Here is a 22589-nt window from a genome sequence, read left to right on the forward strand (position 1 = left end):
TGCATTCGTATTCTGGCCTTGAATATTGTGGCCGTGCTCCAGGCTTTTGAAAAGTGCTTGTTGTTTCATTGAGATACATTTAATGGTTTGGTCATTGAATTCATTTATGGCTGGTGTTATTTTTGTTGTAATAGATTCGCTTGCAAAGATTGCTTTGGTACAACTTTTTTTAAAGAGAGAGGTTACAGTGGTTCATAAAGCATGGCTGCACATTTTGTACAATAGTGAGGAGCTTTCTTAGTCCCTTTGTGGCCTGCCGCCCTTTGATTTCTTGCTGTGACCAGGTCAGGATTCATGGGATTTGCCAAATACCCATTGGTATAGGAACTTGATGTGACTGGAAGCTTTCTTAAATCAGTCCTGCACAGGGTGCTTTGGCCAATTCTCCTAAAATTGTGGTGCATCTCATAGAAATGGTTAAGGACTTCTTGCTGTGCGGTGGTTACTTTATGCCACACCTTTTCTCATTGTTTTCCAGTCCAACCTGGTGACCTCACTAAAACGATTCTATGATGCAGTTCATTTCCTGGGTTATCATTGCTTTTTTACAAGCCAGTTTCTCTCTCATCTGATTGAAGAAATGTCATTTTAACTCACTCTAGCCATTAGGTACTCCACTCCTCTCTATCGTTTTTCATAGCAGCCACTGAGGATCAGATAGGGCTTCTAGCGCTGTGTCCAGGTAGTGTCATCAGGAAATATCAGTGCTTGGAAAATGTTCTGCAGTATGCAATAGAGAGGGAGTTTATGCTGTTATGGATGTTGCTAGAATTCTCTGGTTGCTAATATAAGATGTTTTATCATGAAGGTATTCTTAAAAATGATGTTTAAGAGGTAGGTATTGTCTGGAGAAATATTTGCTCTGTAAGGCGAGATATTGTTACAGATCATATTACATAGTAAGTACTACTATATCTGGTGGTGTGAGTGCAAAATTGTAAAATTCTGATTTTAATACACAGTATTTGAGAAAACCACGTAACTGATGCACATATATTTTATTTTTCTCTGCATAATGCAGGAAATTATTTTTGTATAGCACTTCCGGCTAACCCCTTGATTCCTCTACAGATGATGACCACATAGCACCTACAGGGAAAACTTGTCGGACTGAAAGTAAGGCTGGTCCTAGCACCTTGAGTGCACTGACAATCAGTTGCATCAACTCCAGTGAAGACAGACATCAATTCCGAAGCACCGAGGTTGCTCCTTCTGCAGAATCACCAGCCTCGAGCCTTGTAATTCATGACAAGGACATGATCTTCAAGACGATGGAGCCGCTTACACTGAAGCTTAACGTGCTGAAGGTGAGAGTGACTGATCTGCAAGATAGGATTGTAAAATGACTGATTGCCTGTGATCTATGACACCATTAACCAAATTGCCATAAAGCCCACGAAAACATACTTACTTTCATGATTTTAAAATTGGTATGTCTTGCAGCAGTATGTTTAGAATTCTAGAGGTAGATGTTTATGAACACTCTGATTTGTTCTTATGCTAGATTTTTGAGAACACTCCGATTTGTTCTTATGCTGAGCATGAGAAGGTTTCAATTAAGTTTGTGGTTTATGAAAACATACAGTAAGAAAAAACTATATTGTATTTGGACAGCCTTGGAAAAGACTTCAATCATGTCAGTCCTTTAAAATAGCATCATTACAATCCATTATGAAATCACAATCCCATAGACTGACAAAGCCCTTCTCTTTTTGCATATACTTATTTTTATTATTATTATAGCATTTGTAGAGCGCGACAGCTACCTCCAGCGGAGGTGTCCCGGCGCTAGCATCCAGCCAGAGAGGGAATTAGCTCGGGGAGAGATTCAGGGAAATTAGGGTATAACAGATAGGCCAAACAGCCATGTTTTAAGAGCCTTCCTGAAAGGAAGTTCCTCCTTTATCTGACGCAGGGAGTTAGGCATCAGATTCCAGAGCGTGGCTGTCTTTACCGCAAAGGCTCTTCCTCCCGACCTTACTTTCCTAAAACGTGGAATGGTTAGGAGATTCAGATTGCTGGAACGCAGAGTTCTAGCATTCTGATATTTTTGGAGCCTGTGTCTCAGATAGAGAGGCCCAACCTCTCTGAGTGCTTTGTGGGCTATGACCAGGGCCTTAAACATCACTCTTTTTTTGACCGGCAGCCAATGTAGGCTTTGCAAATGGGGGGTGATGTGATACCGTAGTGGTACATTTCTAAGAAGTCTCGCGGCAGCATTTTGGATCCTTTGAAGTCTCCTAAAAAGATAGTCAGGGAGACCAATGAAAAGGCTGTTGGCATAGTCTAACTGAGAGGTGATGAGCGCATGGACCACTGTCTTCCTGCATTCCAAAGGAAGAAAGTGAAGGCACCTGCGCAGTGCCTTCAGTTTCCAAAAGCATTGGGAAGATATATACGATATTTGAGCCTTGCCTGTTAGTTGGGTGTCAATTCTAAAACCCAGATTCCTGGCTGAGTTCACCGGAATCGGAGGAGGGTTTAATTCTGCTGGCCACCATAGCTCGGATTGAGGAGGAAGAGGTTGATTAAAAAACAGTATCTCAGTCTTATCAGTGTTCAACTTCAGGCAGTTGTCTGTCATCCAAGATGAAATATTCAGAAGGCACTGCCTGAAGTTGGTAAAAGCATTCTCACTCTGTTCTTTAAAGGAAAAGATGAGTTGAGTGTCGTCTGCGTAGGAGACAACACGGACACCCAGATCTTCCACAATAGATGCTAGTGGGGCCAGGTACACATTAAACAGGGAAGGACTCAGGGCGGATCCCTGCGGGACCCCTTGTAGCAGTGTCCTAGAGCTGGAAACATGTGGGGGGAGGAAGACTTGTTGAGATCTGTCTTCCAAAAACGACTGGAACCAGCGTAACACGGTCCCTGTGACTCCTAATGCGTGGAGCCTATTAAGCAGAATCTTGTGAGAGACCGTGTCGAAAGCTGCCGACAAGTCAAGCAGCACGAGCATGGCACAGTTTCCTGTGTCCATCGTCTCCCGAATAGATTCTACCACCTCCAAGAGAGCTGTCTCGGTGCTGTAACCCGCCCTAAAACCTGATTGTGAGTCGTGTAGGCAGCTATTGGATTCAAGAAATTCCGACAACTGTCTTTGTACCTCCTTTTCTAGAATCTTAGCAGGGGCGGGAAGCAGAGAGATTGGTCTGAAATTTTTCAGTTCTGTTGGGTCAGCGTCTTCTTTTTTAAGGATGGGACGGACAAAGGCTTTCTTCCATTCAGTAGGGAAGATTCCGGTGACCAGTGAGGTATTCCAAACATTATTCAGAGTGTTGTTGACTACGGGGGCTAGGAGTTTGAGTATTCTCGCCGGGCAGGGATCGGAAGGGCATCCAGACTTGACTTTCATTAAATCTCTCAAGGAAGCATCCTTCTCATATCGACGGAAATCTGACCATTTGACTAAATGGCATATCGGAGGCATCACCTGCTCACCCGTAGTCGGGAATGTGGAGTAGATGTCTGCAATCTTATCATGGAAGAAAGAGGCTAGTTCATCACACAGCGGAAGAGACGCCGGGATCGTGCTTTTTAGGGACTGAGGTTTCAAAAAACTCTCCATTATCTTAAAGATCTCCCTTGAGGAGTTTTCTGCTACCATGATTTGTTTAGCCAAAAAGTCTCTCATGGTTTTGAGTTTGAGGGTATGAAATTTCCTCATTGCCTCCTTATATGTCTCTTTTGCTGAGGTATCATAATTTTTCCTCCAGATACGTTCCAGCTTTTTACAATGACTTTTTTCCAATTGTAGTTCAGTGTTGAACCAAGGCGCTGATGGCCTACTCCTAGGTACCTTACAGGCTTTGATCGGGGCTATCTTATCTAGGGCAGAGGTTATCCAAGCATTGAAGAGGGAGGAATCTCTAGAGGGGTTACCGGAGGGGGTAGGAGTGGTATTGTCTAATTCACTTCTCATTGTATCAGGGGTAACTTTCCTCCAGTTTCTTCTGTTTTGTATAGTAGGTCCACAGTGCTTAGCCGGGCACATCAGTCCCAGCTTGAAAGTGACTAGCATGTGGTCAGACCAGATTACTGGCAGCGGCTTATCCACAGTGATGGACCTGTCATTGGTAAAAATGAGATCTAATGTATGTCCAGCTGTATGAGTGGGAGCTTGGACTCTTTGCACAAAATTTAGACTTTTTAGCGCATCGCCTACTAAAGAGGCCAGAGGGCAGTTAGCCAGGTCCATATGTACGTTAAAATCTCCTAGCACCATATAGTTGGAGTAGCGTAACGATAGGTTGGCAATACAGTCGAATAGTAGTGGCCAATAGGAAATCGGAGTGCTAGGGGGTCTATATATCAAGAGTCCTGCCACCAAAAGATTTTTGGTAGGTTTAATTTGGAAGGACATGGCCTCAATAGGACTGAGCCCTGCTACTTTCTTGTAGGAGATTTCCCACTCCTCTTTCAGAATTATTGCTAGACCACCCCCAAGTCTGTTATCAGCTCTGTTGGCTATAACCATTCTATAGCCCACGGGAACAGTCAGGCAGATATCGGGATTTAACCCTTCTCGCAGCCAGGTTTCAGTCAAAAATAGAAGATCTAAGCCTGAGGTTCTTTTTCTGAGTCGCTTTACAAACACCCCTCCATCCAGTCGCCTTATCCGTGGCCTCCAACTGACCAGAACTGCTTGTCCCCATTCCTGCTCCCAAATTTCCTTTCCAACCTTTCCATACAATCATCTATTTTTTTCCCTAATTGTGTTGCCAAGGTTGAAACTACCGGACACATTTCTGGACCTTATCCTCAGTGCTCCTCTCTGAGGCACCATTACCTTCCAATCTGACAGAATATATCTCACCAGTCTAAAATTTGTCGAGGAATCCAAAATCTTCCCTTCTACTTAAAGTTTAGCACTCTACCAAAATATCTCTGGACTTCAAATACCAAAGTTCTTCTGCTTCTCTCAACACCCAGCTGAATCTGACAAAAAAAGCCCCTAAACTAGCCCTAAATATAACTGCCTGGCCGCCTCTCCTTATGAAATGCCAGACTGCTGTGATCCAAAATGGCAACCCGAGTCCTGTGACGCTCCTATGGCACCTGCCTATAATTAAATTCGGTCCAGCCTGCAAGCGCACTCTACTCCATCAGGCACCCCGCAGGTAAGCGCTGCTCCATTTCTTATATTGTCCCTCTCATAAATTCTGGGTTAATCAAAGCGCAACTACAAAGCTGTTCAAACACTCTAATCCTGCGCGTCCAACTGGCATTCATCCAAGCACGCTTGCACTTGGCAGTGTCATGCACTGTGCCCCCCGCGATCCAGGTTGCGGTCGTCCCTATGGAAGGCACCGCCATGCGCCTTGATCAAGCAAAGCTCGGCCCATTCAAAAGACACAATGCCTAACCACTTCTTCTGCCCTGACAGTAGTAAACTTTCTCCTGAACACCTCTGATCAAAAAACTTTGGCAGTAACTTTAGACACTCCCAAAACCGTTGTATGTTCCCGTTTTAACCTTACTCAATCACTTTTTGTTTTAAAACACACCGTCTATGCCTCAATAAAAATCCCTGTTCATGTCTCCTAAAGTGAACCCATCGCACACTGAACACACACTTCTTCAACTGTTTTGTTCAGACTCTAATTACATCCTATTCATACATACTCATGACAATTACTGTAGAGATGAAATCGCATGTACTTATCATAGTGGTGATCAGCAACAAAGAAGGAAGATGGCTGCCTAACTTGGGATTATATATGACGTAGAATATTAAAAGATGTGTATTCTAAGTTCTATGTGTTTGTTCAAGTTGCTACTGTGAGTTGGCAATAAAGAATATATACGTAATATCAGCCTCTGTGCCTTGCAATAAAATTGCATAGATGAGAATCACAGTTGCCGCTCTTGAGTGGCGGGTTAAGCCTCTGGCATAGAACCTGATGTATCCGAAATTGGTTCGATGATCAGCTTAATAAGAACACATTTGGAAATATTATCCTTTAGTATTTTTTTATTTTAATGTTTATTTATTATGTCTTGCACAAACACTCTGCATGAACATACCAATTCTCGACAGTAATTTGCATAGTAACCAATTTAAAAAACAACATTTGAAATCAACTATATGAGCTTCACAATGTGCTTGGGTGTCTCATGGTTTGTAGTATGTGCTACTGTAGATCACATGCTCTGCACACTTGCTATTTAATGTTGGGCACAGACGTTAATCAAGTCACAAATAGGTTAAGGTATTTTTGGGAAGATGTGCTGCATAGTTTGTGACCCACAGAATCTGACCACTTACTGCCCTTATCTGCTAGAACATTACTGTTACTAATTGTGGAACCTCCTGAGGCTTGAGCCGGGAGTAGTGCGAATTGCGTTTTTAAAACTGTAATTGCTTCGTGTGTGTTTTTTAACTGCTGCACTTACCGCCCTGCGCACCAAAACCTTGCTACGAACCCCCCGCTGACAGCTGATCAAAACGCTGCCACCGGCGAGTGTCTGTTCGTCCCCCTGCCGCCATTGACCAGGACACAGGCCACGCCCACCGGGATAGGCCAAGCCCCCCTTCCTCTCCACCCGGTATATAGAGCGCGCTGACTACCAACGCTGCCTGTTACTAATTGTGGAACCTCCTGAGGCTTGAGCTGGGAGTAGCCCGAATTGCGTTTTTAAAACTGTAATTGCTTCGTGTGTGTTTTTTAACTGCTGTACTTACCGCCCTGCGCACCAAAACCTTGCTACGAACCCCCCGCTGACAGCTGATCAAAACGCTGCCACCGGCGAGTGTCTGTTCGTCCCCCTGCCGCCATTGACCAGGACACAGGCCACGCCCACCGGGATAGGCCACGCCCCCCTTCCTCTCCACCCGGTATATAGAGCGCGCTGACTACAAACGCTGCCTGTTACTAATTGTGGAACCTCCTGAGGCTTAAGCCGGGAGTAGCGCGAATTGCGTTTTTTAAACTGTAATTGCTTCGTGTGTGTTTTTTAACTGCTGCACTTACCGCCCTGCGCACCAAAACCTTGCTACGAACCCCCCGCTGACAGCTGATCAAAACGCTGCCACCGGCGAGTGTCTGTTCGTCCCCCTGCCGCCGTTGACCAGGACACAGGCCACGCCCACCGGGATAGGCCACGCCCCCTTCCTCTACTCCTGCCTCCAGGAAGCGCAGCGGACGAGCGCAGCGGGCGCGACGAATGCGCGACGAATGCGCGCCAAAGGCGCGCATAAGGCAAGCTCGTCTGCGCTCGTCCGCGCTGAGTCCGGGCCAGGGGCCACGTCCCCTACATCCCAGGCTAAACAGATCTTAGCCTACAGCGCAGACGCTCTACATGGCATGAGGTCCTTGGGACCGGACTGTGAAAGGCATTGCCTTGATGCAACGTCTCTTCCAGCCATTTGCCCAAAATGTAACGTCCCCCTTAACCTGTGGCAGACCAAAACCCTGAAGCATGAATACTGTATGTTCCTATTAAACTGCAGATCCCTGCCAAAACATAAGGTGGAAATCTCCTTCCTACTGGAAGAGCGTATGCCGGACGCAGTGTTTCTCACCGAAACATGGTTGCCGTTGTAACATCCCTCCCCTCTGGCTTTCAAATCATTCGACAAGACCGTCCGGAGGGTAGAGGGGGCGGGCTAGCAATTATATTTAAAGAACAATATCATTGCAGACTCATCCCGGAAACTATCCCAGATTGTGAGAGCCTAGCCTTCTCGCTGGAGTTTTCTCCCAACCACTGTTTTTCGGGCACATTGATATATCGCCCACCTGGCCCCCCTAAACAATTTCATAATCTCCTACCAGCAATTGTGGCGCCACGCACTAGCGCGGCTGCCAACTATACTGTGTTAGGCGATTTCAATTTTCACTTTGATTCACCGCTGGATCCTACGGCTACTATACTAGCCGATGACCTGGCCGCGCTACAACTTATCCAACGAGTAAAAACATCGACTCATGTGAAAGGACACCTTTTAGATCCAGTGTTCAGTAACTGTGTGGATTTTGTGGTTGGGCCTCCGCTTCCCCTCCCATTGACTGACCACTCTCTGGTGCCCTTTACTTGGTTTACCCAGAAACCCATTCCGGTAACACCGATGATAAGACATGCCAGATCCTTGGCGCGGATACCAGTAGACGAATGGAAAAATAAACTTATGAAAGAACTTCCCCCTAATAATGAGGATCCATGTCTGGCGAACCAGGCCTATGAGAACTGGATCCTGCACTCTCTCGATACCATCCTCCCCCTTAAGAAATTAACGGTAAAACGTCCCCATAAAACAGCACCTTGGTACTCGGAGGCCCTCAGGGACAAAAAGCGCCAATGCCGGAAAATTGAAAGGAAATGGCGTCTAGACTACTTCATGGAGGAAAAAACTCTATATCGAGAAGAAATAAAAGCCTACAAAAAGGAAGTAAAAGCTGCTCAAGCGGCATACTTTTCTGACAAGATCCTAGCTGCAAAATCTAAACCTAGGGAAATCTTCCAAACTCTGCAAAAACTTACAAAACCACCTCCCCCCAGTGCATATGAGGAAAAATCTGTCTCCCAATGCAATGACCTGGCGGAATTTTTCTCAGCCAAAGTAAATAAAATATACGCCTCCTTCCCCTGCACTACCACTCCTCTGATAGCTCAGGATAAAACAGGGGGACAGACGCTGTTCTAAGCTCTCCACCCACGCTTGACCACTTTCCTTGCATGGATCTCGAAGTTGTAGAGTCCATGGCTCGGAAAGTAAAATCTGGATCCCGAACTGACCCGGCACCCCCAGAAGCCATGTTGCTAGCATCTCAGGTTGTCCTACCTATCATCAAAAATCTCCTGAACGCTTCCATCGCTTCTGGCATCGTCCCTCCTGCCTGGAAACGGGCGATAGTCCGAGCGCTGATAAAGAAGCCAAACCTGGACCCATTGGACTTTGGCAATTATCGTCCTATTTCCCTGCTCCCCTGGGTGAGTAAAATCGTGGAGAAGTATGTCAATCTCCAGCTGGTTAGCTTTCTTGAAGATAACCAGCTGTTAGATACCACTCAGACAGGGTTCAGGCCTAAGCACGGAACAGAGTCCGCCCTCCTAATGGTCATCGAGGAGTCCAGGAAAATTCTTGACCAGGGAGGATCAGTGGCAGTGATCCTCCTTGATCTCAGCGCGGCGTTCGACACGGTCAGTCATAACACTCTACTGAACCGTCTTTCGAATGTCGGCATTGTGGACAAGGCCTGGCTCTGGTTAAAATCTTTTCTGAGTAACAGGTCGTTCCAAGTGTTTGACGGACAGACAGTGTCTTCCAGCATGCCCCTGAAGTGTGGAGTCCCCCAGGGCTCCTCTTTAAGCCCCGCGCTTTTTAATATCTACATGAGGCCACTGGCTGAGGTAGTTCGTCCGTATGGAGTCAAGATCATATCCTATGCGGACGACACCCAGTTGGTGGTCTCATTAGCGCAGGAGGCTCAACAGCCACTTTCAGGTGGACTAACAAAATGCTTGGAGGAGGTGAAGGCCTGGATGACTCTGTCATCGTTAAAGCTCAATGGTGACAAAACAGAGCTTATGCTCCTGGGCCCGGCTGATCCCACCTTCTTCAACTCACTATGGCCCACCTGTCTAGCCCCCCCCCCCCCCCCGGCTCCGAAGGATAACATCAAAAGCCTAGGGGTATGGCTGGACAGGAGTCTTTCACTTAACACCCAGGCCACAAAGCTCTCAGCCATCTGCTTTGGATTGCTCAGGACACTGAAGAAAGTTCTTCCTTTGCTCCCAATGGAGGCAAAGCAGATGGCCGTACAGGGCCTGATACAGTCACGATTAGACTCCAACAACGCCCTCTATTTGGGTGCACCAGAGTACACACTAAAGAGACTACAGCTGGTACAAAACTGCGCTGCCCGCACTCTGCTACAGATCCCACGCAGACTGCCAGTTAGAGCGGCACTGACCAGCCTGCATTGGCTCCCAGTGCGTAAGAGAGTCACCTTTAAGGCAATGTGTATTGCTCACCAGGCCTTCTGGGACTCAGGACCCCTAATTACTCGTAGTCTAGTAAGCCAGTATCGTCCAGGCAGAGACCTGCGATCTAGCCAGGCTTTTATGGCAACAGTCCCTAGAATCAAAAGGACAAGATCGGGTGGAAGGATGTTTGCCTTCAACGCCGCCAAGATCTGGAACTCCCTCCCTTCTCATTTGAGATCCAACCCTGACCTCGCCTCTTTCCGCAAACAACTAAAAACACACCTGTTCAATTCTCCTCAATAAACTCAGTTCTCCTTCCCTACCTGTCTGCAACCTCACCCACCCTACCAACTGGTTCCTCTAGCGCTTGGACGCCTCAGGGCAGCAATTCGCGCTGTTATAAATTCACTTTCATTCATTAGAGACAGGAGCAGTAGTGTGACTCTTCTTTGTAGCTAATGCTTTACGGGGTAAAGAGTGGGTTTTAAATACATTTTAATTACTTTATTAATAGTTGTTAATAGTTTTTAATTTGAAAATAAGTTGTAATTGTGTTTTATTATTTTATAGTTTAATTTAGGTGAGTGTTGTGGATATTATAGTGTTAAAGTGTGTGTAGTCAATTAAAGTTTATTACCTTTTTTTAATTAATTTAAAAAAAAATATTATTAATTATGTTAATTATGGAAGTAAATTAATTTAAAATGTTGAAGTGTTTTGTTGTTGGTGTGGTATTATAGGGTAGGAAACAAAATTAATACATTTATGTATTAATGCATTTTTTTCTTTGTAAATATTTTCTAATTTAAAATTATTTTTGCAATGTATTTATTATTTTTATAATAATATTTGTAGGTTTTTGTTATATGTAATTAAAGTGTTTATTTTTTTATTTTGATTTTTTTTGGTCCTCATTCGCCTCCAACCACATTGAACATAACGTCTGTCCGTACCTTTACTCAACGATCTGGGGAGACGTATGCTTTATGATGGAATCTCTCGGTGCCTTCAGCAAGTAAAAGTACATTGTCAGACCTGAATGTTACTTTCCCTCGAAGAGGGGAGAGGTTTCACTCCAGCTAGGTCCGCAAGAGCCTGATGGACACCTTCGATGGCACGGGGAAGCCCAACATGGTCCAAAGACTAACCAGGAGGCATAATTATAGGACCCGCCCTTCATAAGAGTATAAGTAAAGCGAGAGTACATAGATGGATCGCACACTTTCATTCTTGGCCTTTTTCCATTGAAGCAGCAAGTCCCAATATGCGATTGTTTTCCTACTGCAAGCTCTGGACAGGTCCAACTTGGATGACTCGTATAGTGATGTCAACCATTCTGAATGAGTGGGAGGGGCAGGATCTATCCAATTCTTACATATTTTCCTCCTGGCCAACAACATAGCATAAAATAAGAGAGATCTGGCTAGACCGGCGATTTGACTATTAATACCAAAAATTATCAGGGTTAAGTCAATTTGGATTGGGGCACTCAAGATGTTTTCCAGCTTATTCCGTACTTCTTCCCAGAAGAAGGCGATGGCGGGGCAGTCTTTGAACCTATGTATGTCTGAGGCTTCAACCAGACCACACTTCTTACAAATTACTTGGAACCCATTCAAAAATGTAGATAACCTGAGAGGAGATAAATAGGCCCTGTGCCCGGTGAACAAGTGGTTTCTCTTCAGCCAGGCAGGTTTTACTATACTAAAGAGAGTTTTAAATGAGTTCTGCCATAGAAGTTCACACTGTGAACTTGGAATATGTTCACTCTACATTTCATTTGCAAGTTTGAATTCGCCATCTACAGCCTCCTCTATAGCCCAGTACCAGTGGGAAACCTCTTTCTTGCCCGCTGTCCTCTCGACTAACTGTTGCTCAATACTAATGCCCCCACCTATGGATTTTTTCTGTCTGATCTGGGATTGTACCCAACTCTGCAACTGGATGTACTTGAATTTTGAAAGACCCACACCCACTCTCTCTCTTAGTTCTTCCCATGAGATAAGGGTTTCCTCACTAACCAGGTCTCCCCATACTTTTAACCCTGCTTCTTTGAGTGGTACAGCCAATCTGTCCTGGAGGCATTCCGACGAGCCCGGTGAATTCCAGACTGGCGCTTGATTTGAAAAATAGTTAAGACTCACCAAATATTTTAGTCTAGCCCATATTCTGGCAAATGCCTGGAGGACCTTAAGTTTGACCTTCCTAAAGAATTTTTGAACCCCAAATTTAAACATAAAGCCCTCTTCCTGTAAACCAGCCCCTCTTAACTTGGCCAGAAACATGCCTCCTCCCCCAGTACTTACAGGCATTTTTAATAGCATCCGGGAATGTGAAAGTTGAAACGCCCAGGCATAATACAGTAGGTCAGGTAGCGCAAGACCCCCCTTCTCTCTCCTACGCCTTAGTTTTTTCCAAGCTATTCTGGTAGTTCTATATACCCAGATAAAGGAATTTATTTCCTGCTGGAATTTATCGATGGTTCATTTTTTCAAAATGTAGGGGGATTGTATTAAAGAGAAAGGTGATATTGGGTAATATCGCCATTTTGACCAGATTCCCCCTCCCCAAGATGGTTAAAGGGAGGTGGGTCCATTATTTCATCTGATTTTGGCACTCCCTTGAGACTCACGCTAAGTTGACTTCTGCAATTTTAGCTATATCTTGGGCAAATCTGACCCCCAAGTATCGCATGCTAGGACTAACCTGGTGTTGAGTTCCCGTAACATTCCAGGTCATAATCTCGGTCTTTCCGGCATTCACCTTGTAGCCCGAGACCTGCCCAAATTCCTCTGCCAATCTGATGACTGCCGGAAAGGTTGTGTCCAAATCTGCCGAAAGTATCAGGATATCATCCGCATACACGGCCACCCTCTCTCCCATTCACCATGTCTAAAAGGCACGATGCTAGAATCTTCTCTGAGCTTTTGAGCGAAAGGCTCTATATACACATCAAAAAGTAGAGGGGAGAGAGGATAGCCCTGTCAGGTGCCCCTAGTTATCCTAAGTGCTTTGGTCGGGTTTCCATTGACCAGTAACCTGGCCGACGTCATTTGATATAGCAACTGGATGGTACGATGAAACTTATCGCCCAAATTGAATCTTTCCATGACTTCCGACAGGTATACCCAATTCACCCTGTCGAAAGCCTTGGTGGCGTCCAGAGTTAGGGCTGCAAGCGGGAGTGAATAGGTGGAAGCAATATCTATTGCACCGACCAAATCATATGTGAGGTCTGCTAGCTGTCTTCCTTTCACAAACCCTTTTTGATCCGAGTGGAGGATGTCGTTTGCCACCAGCCCCATCCTAGCTGCTAAAATCGAAGCGAAGATTTTATAGTCGACATTCAAAAGCGATATGGGTCGATATGACCCACAGCTGGCTGGATTTTTGCAGGGTTTCAGAATCAGGACTACTGTGGCGTCATTCCAAGATCCGGGCGGGCTTATTCCCTCTAGTAGTATCTTATTAAATAATTGGGTCAATTCCGAGATTATAACCTCCCCCAAGGATCTATATAATTCGGCTGGTAGCCCGTCGGGCCCGCAACTTTACCCTTTTTACAGACCGCCATAGCCTTTTTCACTTACTCTTGTGTGATGGCTAAGTAATTGATATTATAATATGTTTTCTTTTTATATATTTAATATATTTGATTTTTCAGTTTTTAAATATTGTTTATTTTTATGATTTTTGGGAAATGTTTAATATATATATATATATTTTATACCTGAGTGTGAATAGTAATTTTTGTCTCTCCGCTATCCAACACTTTCCCTAATGTTGCACTCACTGGAGTGGGAAGAGTAATTCTTATCTCTCCACTATGCAGCACTTTCCCTATTGTTGCATTCACTGAAGTAGGAATAATAATGTTTACCCTTCGCTATCTAACATTTTCCCTACTGTTGCATTCACTGGAGTTGGAATAGTAATTTTTACCCTTCCGCTATTCAACACTTTCCCTACTGTTGCACTCACTGGAGAGGGTATAGTAATTGTTACCCCTCCCCAGTCAAACACTTCCCCTACTGTTGCACTCACTGCAGTGGGAATAGTTAATTTTACCACTCCGCTATTCAACACTTTCCCTACTGTTGCACTCACTGGAGTTGGAATAGTAATTTTTACCCCTCCGCTATCCAACACTTTCCCTACTGCTGCAGTCATTGGAGTGGGAATAGTAATGTTAACCCCTTTGCTATGCAACACTCTCGCTACTGTTGCACTCATTGACGTGGGAATAAAAATAATGTACTGCTCTGCTATCAGACACTTACCCTACTGTTGCATTCAGTGGAATGGTAATATTAATTTTTACCCCTCCGCTTTCCAACACTTTCTCTACTGTTGCACTCTTTGGAGTGGGAATAGAACTGTTTGCCCCTCCACTATTCAGCACTTTCCCTACTGTTGCTCTCACAGGAGTGTGAATAGTAAATTTTACCCCTCTGCTATCCAACACTTTCCCTACTGTTTTACTCACTGGAGCTAGAATAGTAATTTTTACCCCTCCGCTATCTAACACTTTCCCTACTGTTGAACTCACTAGAGTGGGAATAGTAATGTTTACTCTTTCGTTATCCAACACTTATCCTACTGTTGCACTCAGTGGAGTAGGAATTGTAATTTTTACCCCTCCACTATCCAACACTTTCCCTACTGTTGCACTTTTTGGATTGAGAATAGTAATTTTTGCCCCTCCGCTAGCTAACACTTTCCCTACTGTTGCACTCACTGGAGAGGGAATAGTTATTTTTACCCCTTTGCTATCCAACACTTTCTGTACTGTTGCACTGATAGTATTGTGAAATTTAGGTTTAAATATTTTTTAATAGTTCAATGTTTTAATTTATTATAGATTTTAGTTTTTTTATATTTTAAATAATTTATATATCTATTTATTTTTAATACTTTAAACTTTTGACCTTAAAACAATTAATAAACGATTATTTTTTAATTTAAGTAAATATATATGTATAAATTAATATGCTTGTGTGTTTATTTTTTTATTAAGTGTGTTTGTTATATTTTATTAACATTTATATTACTTTTATTTTGTAAAAATTATATTTATTATTTCATATATTTCATATATATTATTGTATATTTATATAAAAGTCGATATTTTCTACATCTATATTTTTTACATCGATATTTTTCAGTCAATATTTTTGAACTTACCAGTTTAAGTATAGGAGTCGATATTTTTGTTGGCTATATTTTTAATCAATATTTTTAACAACAATATTTTTTACATCGATGTTTCAGTGAACAGCAGTGACTGCTGACTGAAATAGAGGTTACGTGAAGGTGTTGCAGAATTAGGTGGTGTACATGGGGTAGTCGGTGTAAGACAAGGTAATGATGGCGAGTCTTATAGCATATAACACTGAAAAGATTTGGAGAATAAGCCCTTGAATAATCTTGAGTCTGTCATTGTGGACAGACAATTTTTGATATTGAGTAGCTCGATGGCAGGCAGATGGCCTCCATACCTGTCCTCCATACCTGTCCTCCACATCATATACCTCAAAGGATAGGGACGCCGTTCGTAAAGACACCTCTAGATCTTTCTTAGGGATGACCAAGGCATTACTATTTACTGTGTACCCTGATCTTAAATCTGGCCTTGAATGCTTAAGGGGACATATTGACTCAGAATTCATGCTCGTCAGGAAGGAGGTAATTCATCACAAGGCACTTTCTCTATGTTTTTCAGCCACAGCATTGACGTTTGACGAAAGGATGGCATCTTTTCATAAAAGTAAAATGCTTTCAGTAAGAAAGTGACACAAAAAGACTTAGAGCCTCATTATGATGTACGACGGAAAGCCATCTGTCAGTTCGTCTGAGTTTTTCTGCCTGACATCAGAGGCTTCTATCTGACCACCGTATTACAATACTGGCGGTCGGAGGGAAACACATGACAACTATGCGGCCTACAGAAAAGGAAAACTCAATCAGAGATCCAGTGAAAAACATCCAACAGATTTGAGACGCCGGTAAGCGAGTACTCGGTGAGCGACACACACACTTGTCGAGATTGCCCGTCTACAGGTGACGGAGACAAAGAAAGACCTTTTCCGACAGTTTCCTTGGTGCAGGGTCAAGTATGCACACTCCGACACCCACAAAGCATGTAATATGTGCTTATCCTCAGAGCACAAAGAACACAAGTGCGAAGCCTGCACATTGTTTTAAAACAAAAAGACACTGTAGGCCGAAATGGATCGTCTTGTGGCACATATGGCAGAGGAGCTGGCAGCCGAGGCAGAGTTCTTGCATGAATTTGAGGAAAACATTGAGGCCGGTGCAACAACAGGAGGTGGGGTCATCATAGCCAGCCCCCATTATATCACCTCTGCTTCGTACTCCCGTGATGAACAAACTCCAGTACAGGTCAAGGGGCCCACATCCCTGTCTCTAATTCCTGTGCTGGGACCAAGCACCAAGACAACGTCAAGTACTGTGAGTACTGTTGACCCACCATGTGCTAAGAAGATCTTGCACACATGTCCACCACCACACAACGGTGCACCACAGCCCGCAGGCGCGGGCTGACACCGCAAGCATCCCTCAAAGCCGAGAAAGGACAAGAACATTCTTGATCGGGCGACAAGGCTACATCATGGGAACGACTTCAGCACTACATCAGCACTGAAACACAAGTCAGCACTGACAGACACATCAGCACCGAAAGCTGGCAAACAAATGTTAACCCCACATAAAACATCAAATTTGAAGAAATGCTTAGGATCGAGCATCTTGGAAACCAAGCAGTCCTCCGCTCCAAGGAAAGAAAAACACCATGGCCACACTTCGGCACAGAAGAAAAGCCATACATCTGGGGTTACAGAGACACACACAGTTTCTGAGGACACTCCACTGGCTCCAATGAAACAAAAGATGCCATCTTGTATGCTGACTGAGGAACAGAGCATAGTTTTTGAAGGACTGCAACACTTCATGCAGCAAAAGCTTAAAGAGACTGGCAAAAGACAGGCACAATTAAAGAAGTAAAGGTGTTATTGCTAAAAGCTGTTATAGAACCTATCACAAGGAAACATCTCAACAGAGGCGTATACTCCCTTTATTTCCTCATACCAAAGAAGGGTGGATCCCTACGGCCCATTCTGGACCTACGTCTCCTCAATTGACATATACTGTCAGAACACTTCCATATGGTGGCTTTGCAGGATGTGATACTGCTATTACAAAAGGGCAACTTCATGACTGCATTAGATCTGAAACATGCATATTTCCACATCCCAATACACATGGCACATCGCAAGTACCTCCGGTTTGTGGTAAGTGGACGTCATTATCAATTCAAAGTGCTACCATTCTGGGTGACAACAGCCACAAAATGCCTAGTAGCAAAATTATGAGGAGCAAACGTACTTATCTTTCCCTATCAGGATGATTGGCTGATCAAGAGTCCGACCAAAGCCACATGTCTAAAAGATACCTAAAGCACAATCAACCTGTTAAACAATTTGGGCTTTATAGTCAATGCAACAAACTCCCATCTCCCACCACTCCATATACAACTCTATCTCGATACACAATTCAGTTTCGGGGACAGCATACCCCAGTCCACTCCACAAAGGGTTCTCAATATCCAGAGCCAAACTGGATCTTTTTCAGCCACATTGTCACCTACCAGTCAAAACAGTGACGTGCCTTATAGGGATGATGGCTTCATGCATAGCAATAGTGCCTTATGCAAGACTACACATGAGACCCACAAAGAGTGTTTAGCATCACAGTAGTCACAAGTGGGGGGGCAAAATGGATAATCTAGTGTTTGTTTTAGCCAAGGTCCATCAATCCCTACAATAGTGGAACACAAACGTACTGAAAGGAAAAGCCTTCAAGGACCCAATCCTGTAAGCGACAATCACAACTGATTCATCACTCATGAGTTGGGGTGCTCATATGAAGGTCGTTGTGGTTCAGGAACACTGACCCACACAACAACAGACAGACATTGCTCATCAACATGTTAGAATTCTTAGCCATTTACATGGCTCTCAGAGCATCCCTGCCAAACATAACCGGGAAAAATGTCCTACTACAAACTGACAATATGACAGCAATGCATTACATTCAAAACAGGGAGGAACCCATTCCATCCAACAATCACACCTAGCACAAAACATATGCAGTGGGCAAATAGTCACAAAGTCTACCTCGTAGCACGATACATACCAGGAAAGGACAACACTGCAGTGAACCTGCTAAGCAGGAAACAGCAACAAGTTCACAAGTGGGAAATGCACACTCAATTATTACAGAAATACTTCCAACAGTGAGGAAACCCCAACAACAGATCTGTTCACCACCGTCAAAAACATAAAATACCAAAGCTTTGCATCCAGACAACCACAATCCAAGGGGAGCGCACTGTGAATGAACCTGTCTGGAATATTTGCATATGCTTTTCTGCCTCTCCAACTCATTCCATAGGTGGTCAGGAAACTCTGACACACTTCTTTAACCTTGATGCTCCCACATGGGCTCGACAACCATGATACATGACACTATTAGAGCTATACCTAGTACCTCACAAGAAGCTACCCAACTACCCAAACCTTCTCACTCACAGCGGGGCCAGGGTGAGACATCCCAACACTCAACAGCTCAATCTTGCAATCTGGCTCCTGAAGTCAAAGAGTTTGGATACTTAAATCTATCTCCCATAATGCATGCCTATTATAAAAGAGGCCAGCAGACCATCCAAAAGGGCAAGCTATGCTACTAAATGAAAACGTTTTGATCACTGTTGTGATTTACAAAACATTAATCTATCCTCTCCAACAGAACAACAACTAGTTTATTACTTGTTACATTTGCAAAAAGCACATTCATCATATACCTCCATATGCCTACATTTAGCAGCCATTGCAGCATATCACCAAAACATGAAGCATCAATCCCTTTTCCGCATTCCTGTCATCAAAGCGTTCATGGAAGGATTAAAATGTGTCATTCCACCTCGCATACCACCTGCACCTATATAAAACTTAAACATTGTGTTAATAAGACTCATGGGGCCACTATTTTAGCCACTTCATAACTGTCAAATAAAAAAATTTTAACATGGAAAGTAGCTTTCCTTGTAACCTCCGTACGAAGGGTCAGAGAAAAATATGCACTCACTATTAAAGACCATATTTTCAAGTGTTCCCAGATAAAGTGCTTTTAGGCACAAACTCAAAGTTCCTACCAAAAGTTATATCACCTTTCCATTTAAATCACATTTTAGAGTTACCAGTCTTCTTTCCAAAACCAAAAACTGCAGCAGAACGTCCTTTACATAGACTTGATGTTAAACGTGCACTTCTTTACTATTTGGAACACACAAAACCATTCATAAAAACACAACAACTGTTTGTATCTCTCTCAAATGTATGTAAAGGTAATGCCATCTCAAAATCAGGAATAGCATGATGGATAATCAATTGCATACAAATTTGCTATGTCAAAGCAACACGAGCATTTACAACGATGCCAAGGGCTCATTCAACAAGGAATCAAGGAGCCACAATAGAATATATAGTAAATATCCCTCTCATTGACATCTGCAAAGCAGCAACATAGAAAAACCCACACGCTTTTACAAAACACTACTGTGTGGATGTATGAGCCAACATGCTCTAGTTGGACAAATAGTCCTTTCTAGGAAGCGCATCATCTAATGCCTAGGGCCACCAAGACAGGGGTACTACTTTACAGTCTTTACATAGCATGTGTAGCTGTAGCCAACACATGCTACGAATGGAATATGTTACTTACCACATAAGCATCTTCCGGAGCGTGTACTGCTGCAGATTCACATGCACCCTCCCGCCTCCCTAGCAGGTATTAGATGGCGACAAATATACACACACATACAGCATGTTATACCGCAAAGCTAACTCAGCAGACAATATCCTCCTTCCCTATATGGCATGGGGGAAAAACATGATGTAAAAAGGAGCTGCAGAACATGCGCAATACCTCAAGGGGGAGGAGAGATGATGTACAATGCCGATCATAAAACGTTCTCGTGCAAAAGCAACTTGCACTGTCTTGGCCCTATTCTAGATGGCAGGAGTGTGCATAGTGTGTGAATCGTACTACAGACTACAAATAGATGCTTACAGGTTAAGTAACACACTCCTTTCTTTACAATTTGTGAAGCAAGTGATAGTTTTGAAGAATAACTGCCTACTTTTCAAATAAAATAAAATTTAGGCAAAATGGACTACAAACAGGCTGCTAAATGTGTGCTTTTATTTTGAAAAGTTTGCTTTCTAAAGAAAAATATTTATTGGATGTATTTTATGAAGGTGCGACAGAATGGGGCATTACTGTTCACTACTTACACTTCTCCACAGAGATTACTAGGAGAACAAACTATTGCCCTTGTGATTTGTCCTTATTGTTTTTTAGGTTTGTATGACTAATCACATTTATGATAGTAGCCTGCAAAAGACTAAATAAATGTACACATTTCGATACGTTTGTTTTCCTAAAATGTTTACACAATAAGCATAAAGGAGTTAGGTACAAACTGTGTATTTCCAATTATTACAAATAGAATAGAGATAACATGCCTCTTCAAGGTAATTCAGGTCTCTTAATGCCCCTTCTCACAAAAAATAAAACTAATTAAACATTGGATGGCAGCCCCAGAGCAAAATACATTGGCATAGCATCTGCTCCTTTCTGTAACTTGCTACCTTTTTGTTCCTTCACATACTGGCCCAAATGGGAAAAAGTGCAGCATTCCTCCATATCCCTGGTCAAACCTGCAAACTACTATGAAAAGCTGCTCCGGACCACAGGATCTTTAAGGTTGCGACTGTCAGGTTGAGCAGATTCTCAGAACAATCTCTTACTCTTACATAGGCCTGGCTGCTTGATATACCTCCGTAAAAAATTGTTATCCGGAAATGTTAATTTTTTTATTTGTGTTTTGTATTATTAGGGAACTAATTTAGCTTGGGTAGACATTGCTTATCAAGTCTGATTTTTTCTGGACAACTTTTTAAAAAATGGCAGATGTGTTTCAGGAACTATGAGACCTATATACTTCATGTTAATGTGAAAACATAAGCTTAGGGGGTCAAGTAGGCTTATAGAGATAGAAAATAACTCCTCAGAGCAAACATGCCACCATTTTCCAATATGCTGGCTCTATAATGATGTGTTTTAGCCACCATATTGGTAATCTATTTTAATATTTTTTCTGTTTGTTTTTCTGTTGATTGAAATCCATAAACATGAGCGAAGCAGGTAGTAGCAGAGGATCTTTACCTCCTAACATTGTTGCTAATTACAAAATCTGAGGACTCCTTCAACACGAAAAATGTGTCATATGCCAAACTAATCCGAAAGAAAATCTAACATCCACTACAGCTGGACAGAAGAGAGTTTGAGATTCTTCAGAAATACTGCAAAGCCAAAGTTCACAAAAGTTTGAAACTGATGGGTGAAGAGGAACACATATTTTTTCATTATAACAACAAGTGCTGCAAGTTGTATACAATGAAAAAAAAGCCTGGAAAATAAATTTTCAAAAAATAGCAGAAACCACTGCATCACAACAAAAAATTGAGTTTTCTGAGAAAGCGACGACAACCAAATCCAATGCACATCCACTTAGAAGATTGATGGCTACCCCTCGTCCACCTCCAACAACTGATCACAAAAGCAGAGGACCTTCAATGTGTTATCTGTGGTTTAGTCGGAACATGGACCAAAGGGATTAATGAAAGAACAAAGTACAGAGTATGTGAGTCTCAAATGGCAAATATGTTTTTATCTGCAGCTGGTTTCTTCCAAGATTAAGTTTTTAGCTGAATAACTGATATAAACAGCGAAGTGAATGTATTTGCAGTGGATTTGTATGCCCACCGGAACTGCATGCATGCGTACATTCGAAAATAAGAATGTACGATGAGCTCCCAGCAGCAAATTAACAGCCAGCCTTCAGTTAAGTTTGCACTCTTTGAAAAAGCAAATTAAGTTTTAAAGCCACTCGAGTGCTGGCTACGGGTTCACACTCAGTTAGATCAGAGAAATAATGGTCAACATTGATAAAACTGTATTGATCCATAAGAATAAAATTAAGATTTCTCAGGTCAGAATGTACAATGTCAGAAATAGTTTGTGTCAGTCTAACAATAAAATGAGCTCCTTATGTGGTAGACTGGGATGTGATGATGGCTTGCACTGATTTTGCAATCAGTGCAAGCCATCATCACATTCCAGTCTACCACAAAGTTTCAAAGTGGCTGAGGACATGTATCTTCTTCGACCTGATGCTGCGGTCCACAAATCTGATTCAACTAAATTTACCATATTAATTATTCAGGGCAGATTGAAGGATGAAGAAAAGCCAATTCCTCCGTAGGCTGGAATTCATGCTCTGATCTCCCAGAATACCGTCCCACTGAAGAAGGCTGGGTTTTTACCAGTAATACCATCCCCAGTCACAAACTACGCAACAGTATACATAGCTCTAAATAATTTTCAAAATGTGCCTGTTCAGCTTGAAGACCAGCCTATACTGCCAATTTTCTGTGATGAATGTGTTTTCGTATTGTAGCTGACTTTTTTGTGAGCAATCAAGTAGGATTTGATGATCTTTATCCAATGACGGG

General features: G+C 43.0%; 1 protein-coding gene across 1 annotated transcript in view; it reads left to right on the plus strand.

The window, feature by feature from the left end:
• Positions 1 to 22589, plus strand: part of LOC146771106 (rho guanine nucleotide exchange factor 11-like) — a gene marked incomplete at its 3' end in the record, with an annotated part of 76729 nt that overhangs the window by 51098 nt on the left and 3042 nt on the right. Inside the window, exon 5 of the mRNA XM_085640354.1 lies at positions 1072 to 1307. Within this exon, the coding sequence (XP_085496480.1) occupies positions 1072 to 1307 (236 nt within the window). The remainder of the gene's footprint in view (positions 1 to 1071; positions 1308 to 22589) is intronic.

This window comes from Triturus cristatus, unplaced genomic scaffold (genome assembly GCF_964204655.1).
Source record: "Triturus cristatus unplaced genomic scaffold, aTriCri1.1 SCAFFOLD_424, whole genome shotgun sequence".
Taxonomy (NCBI): Eukaryota; Metazoa; Chordata; class Amphibia; order Caudata; family Salamandridae; genus Triturus; species Triturus cristatus.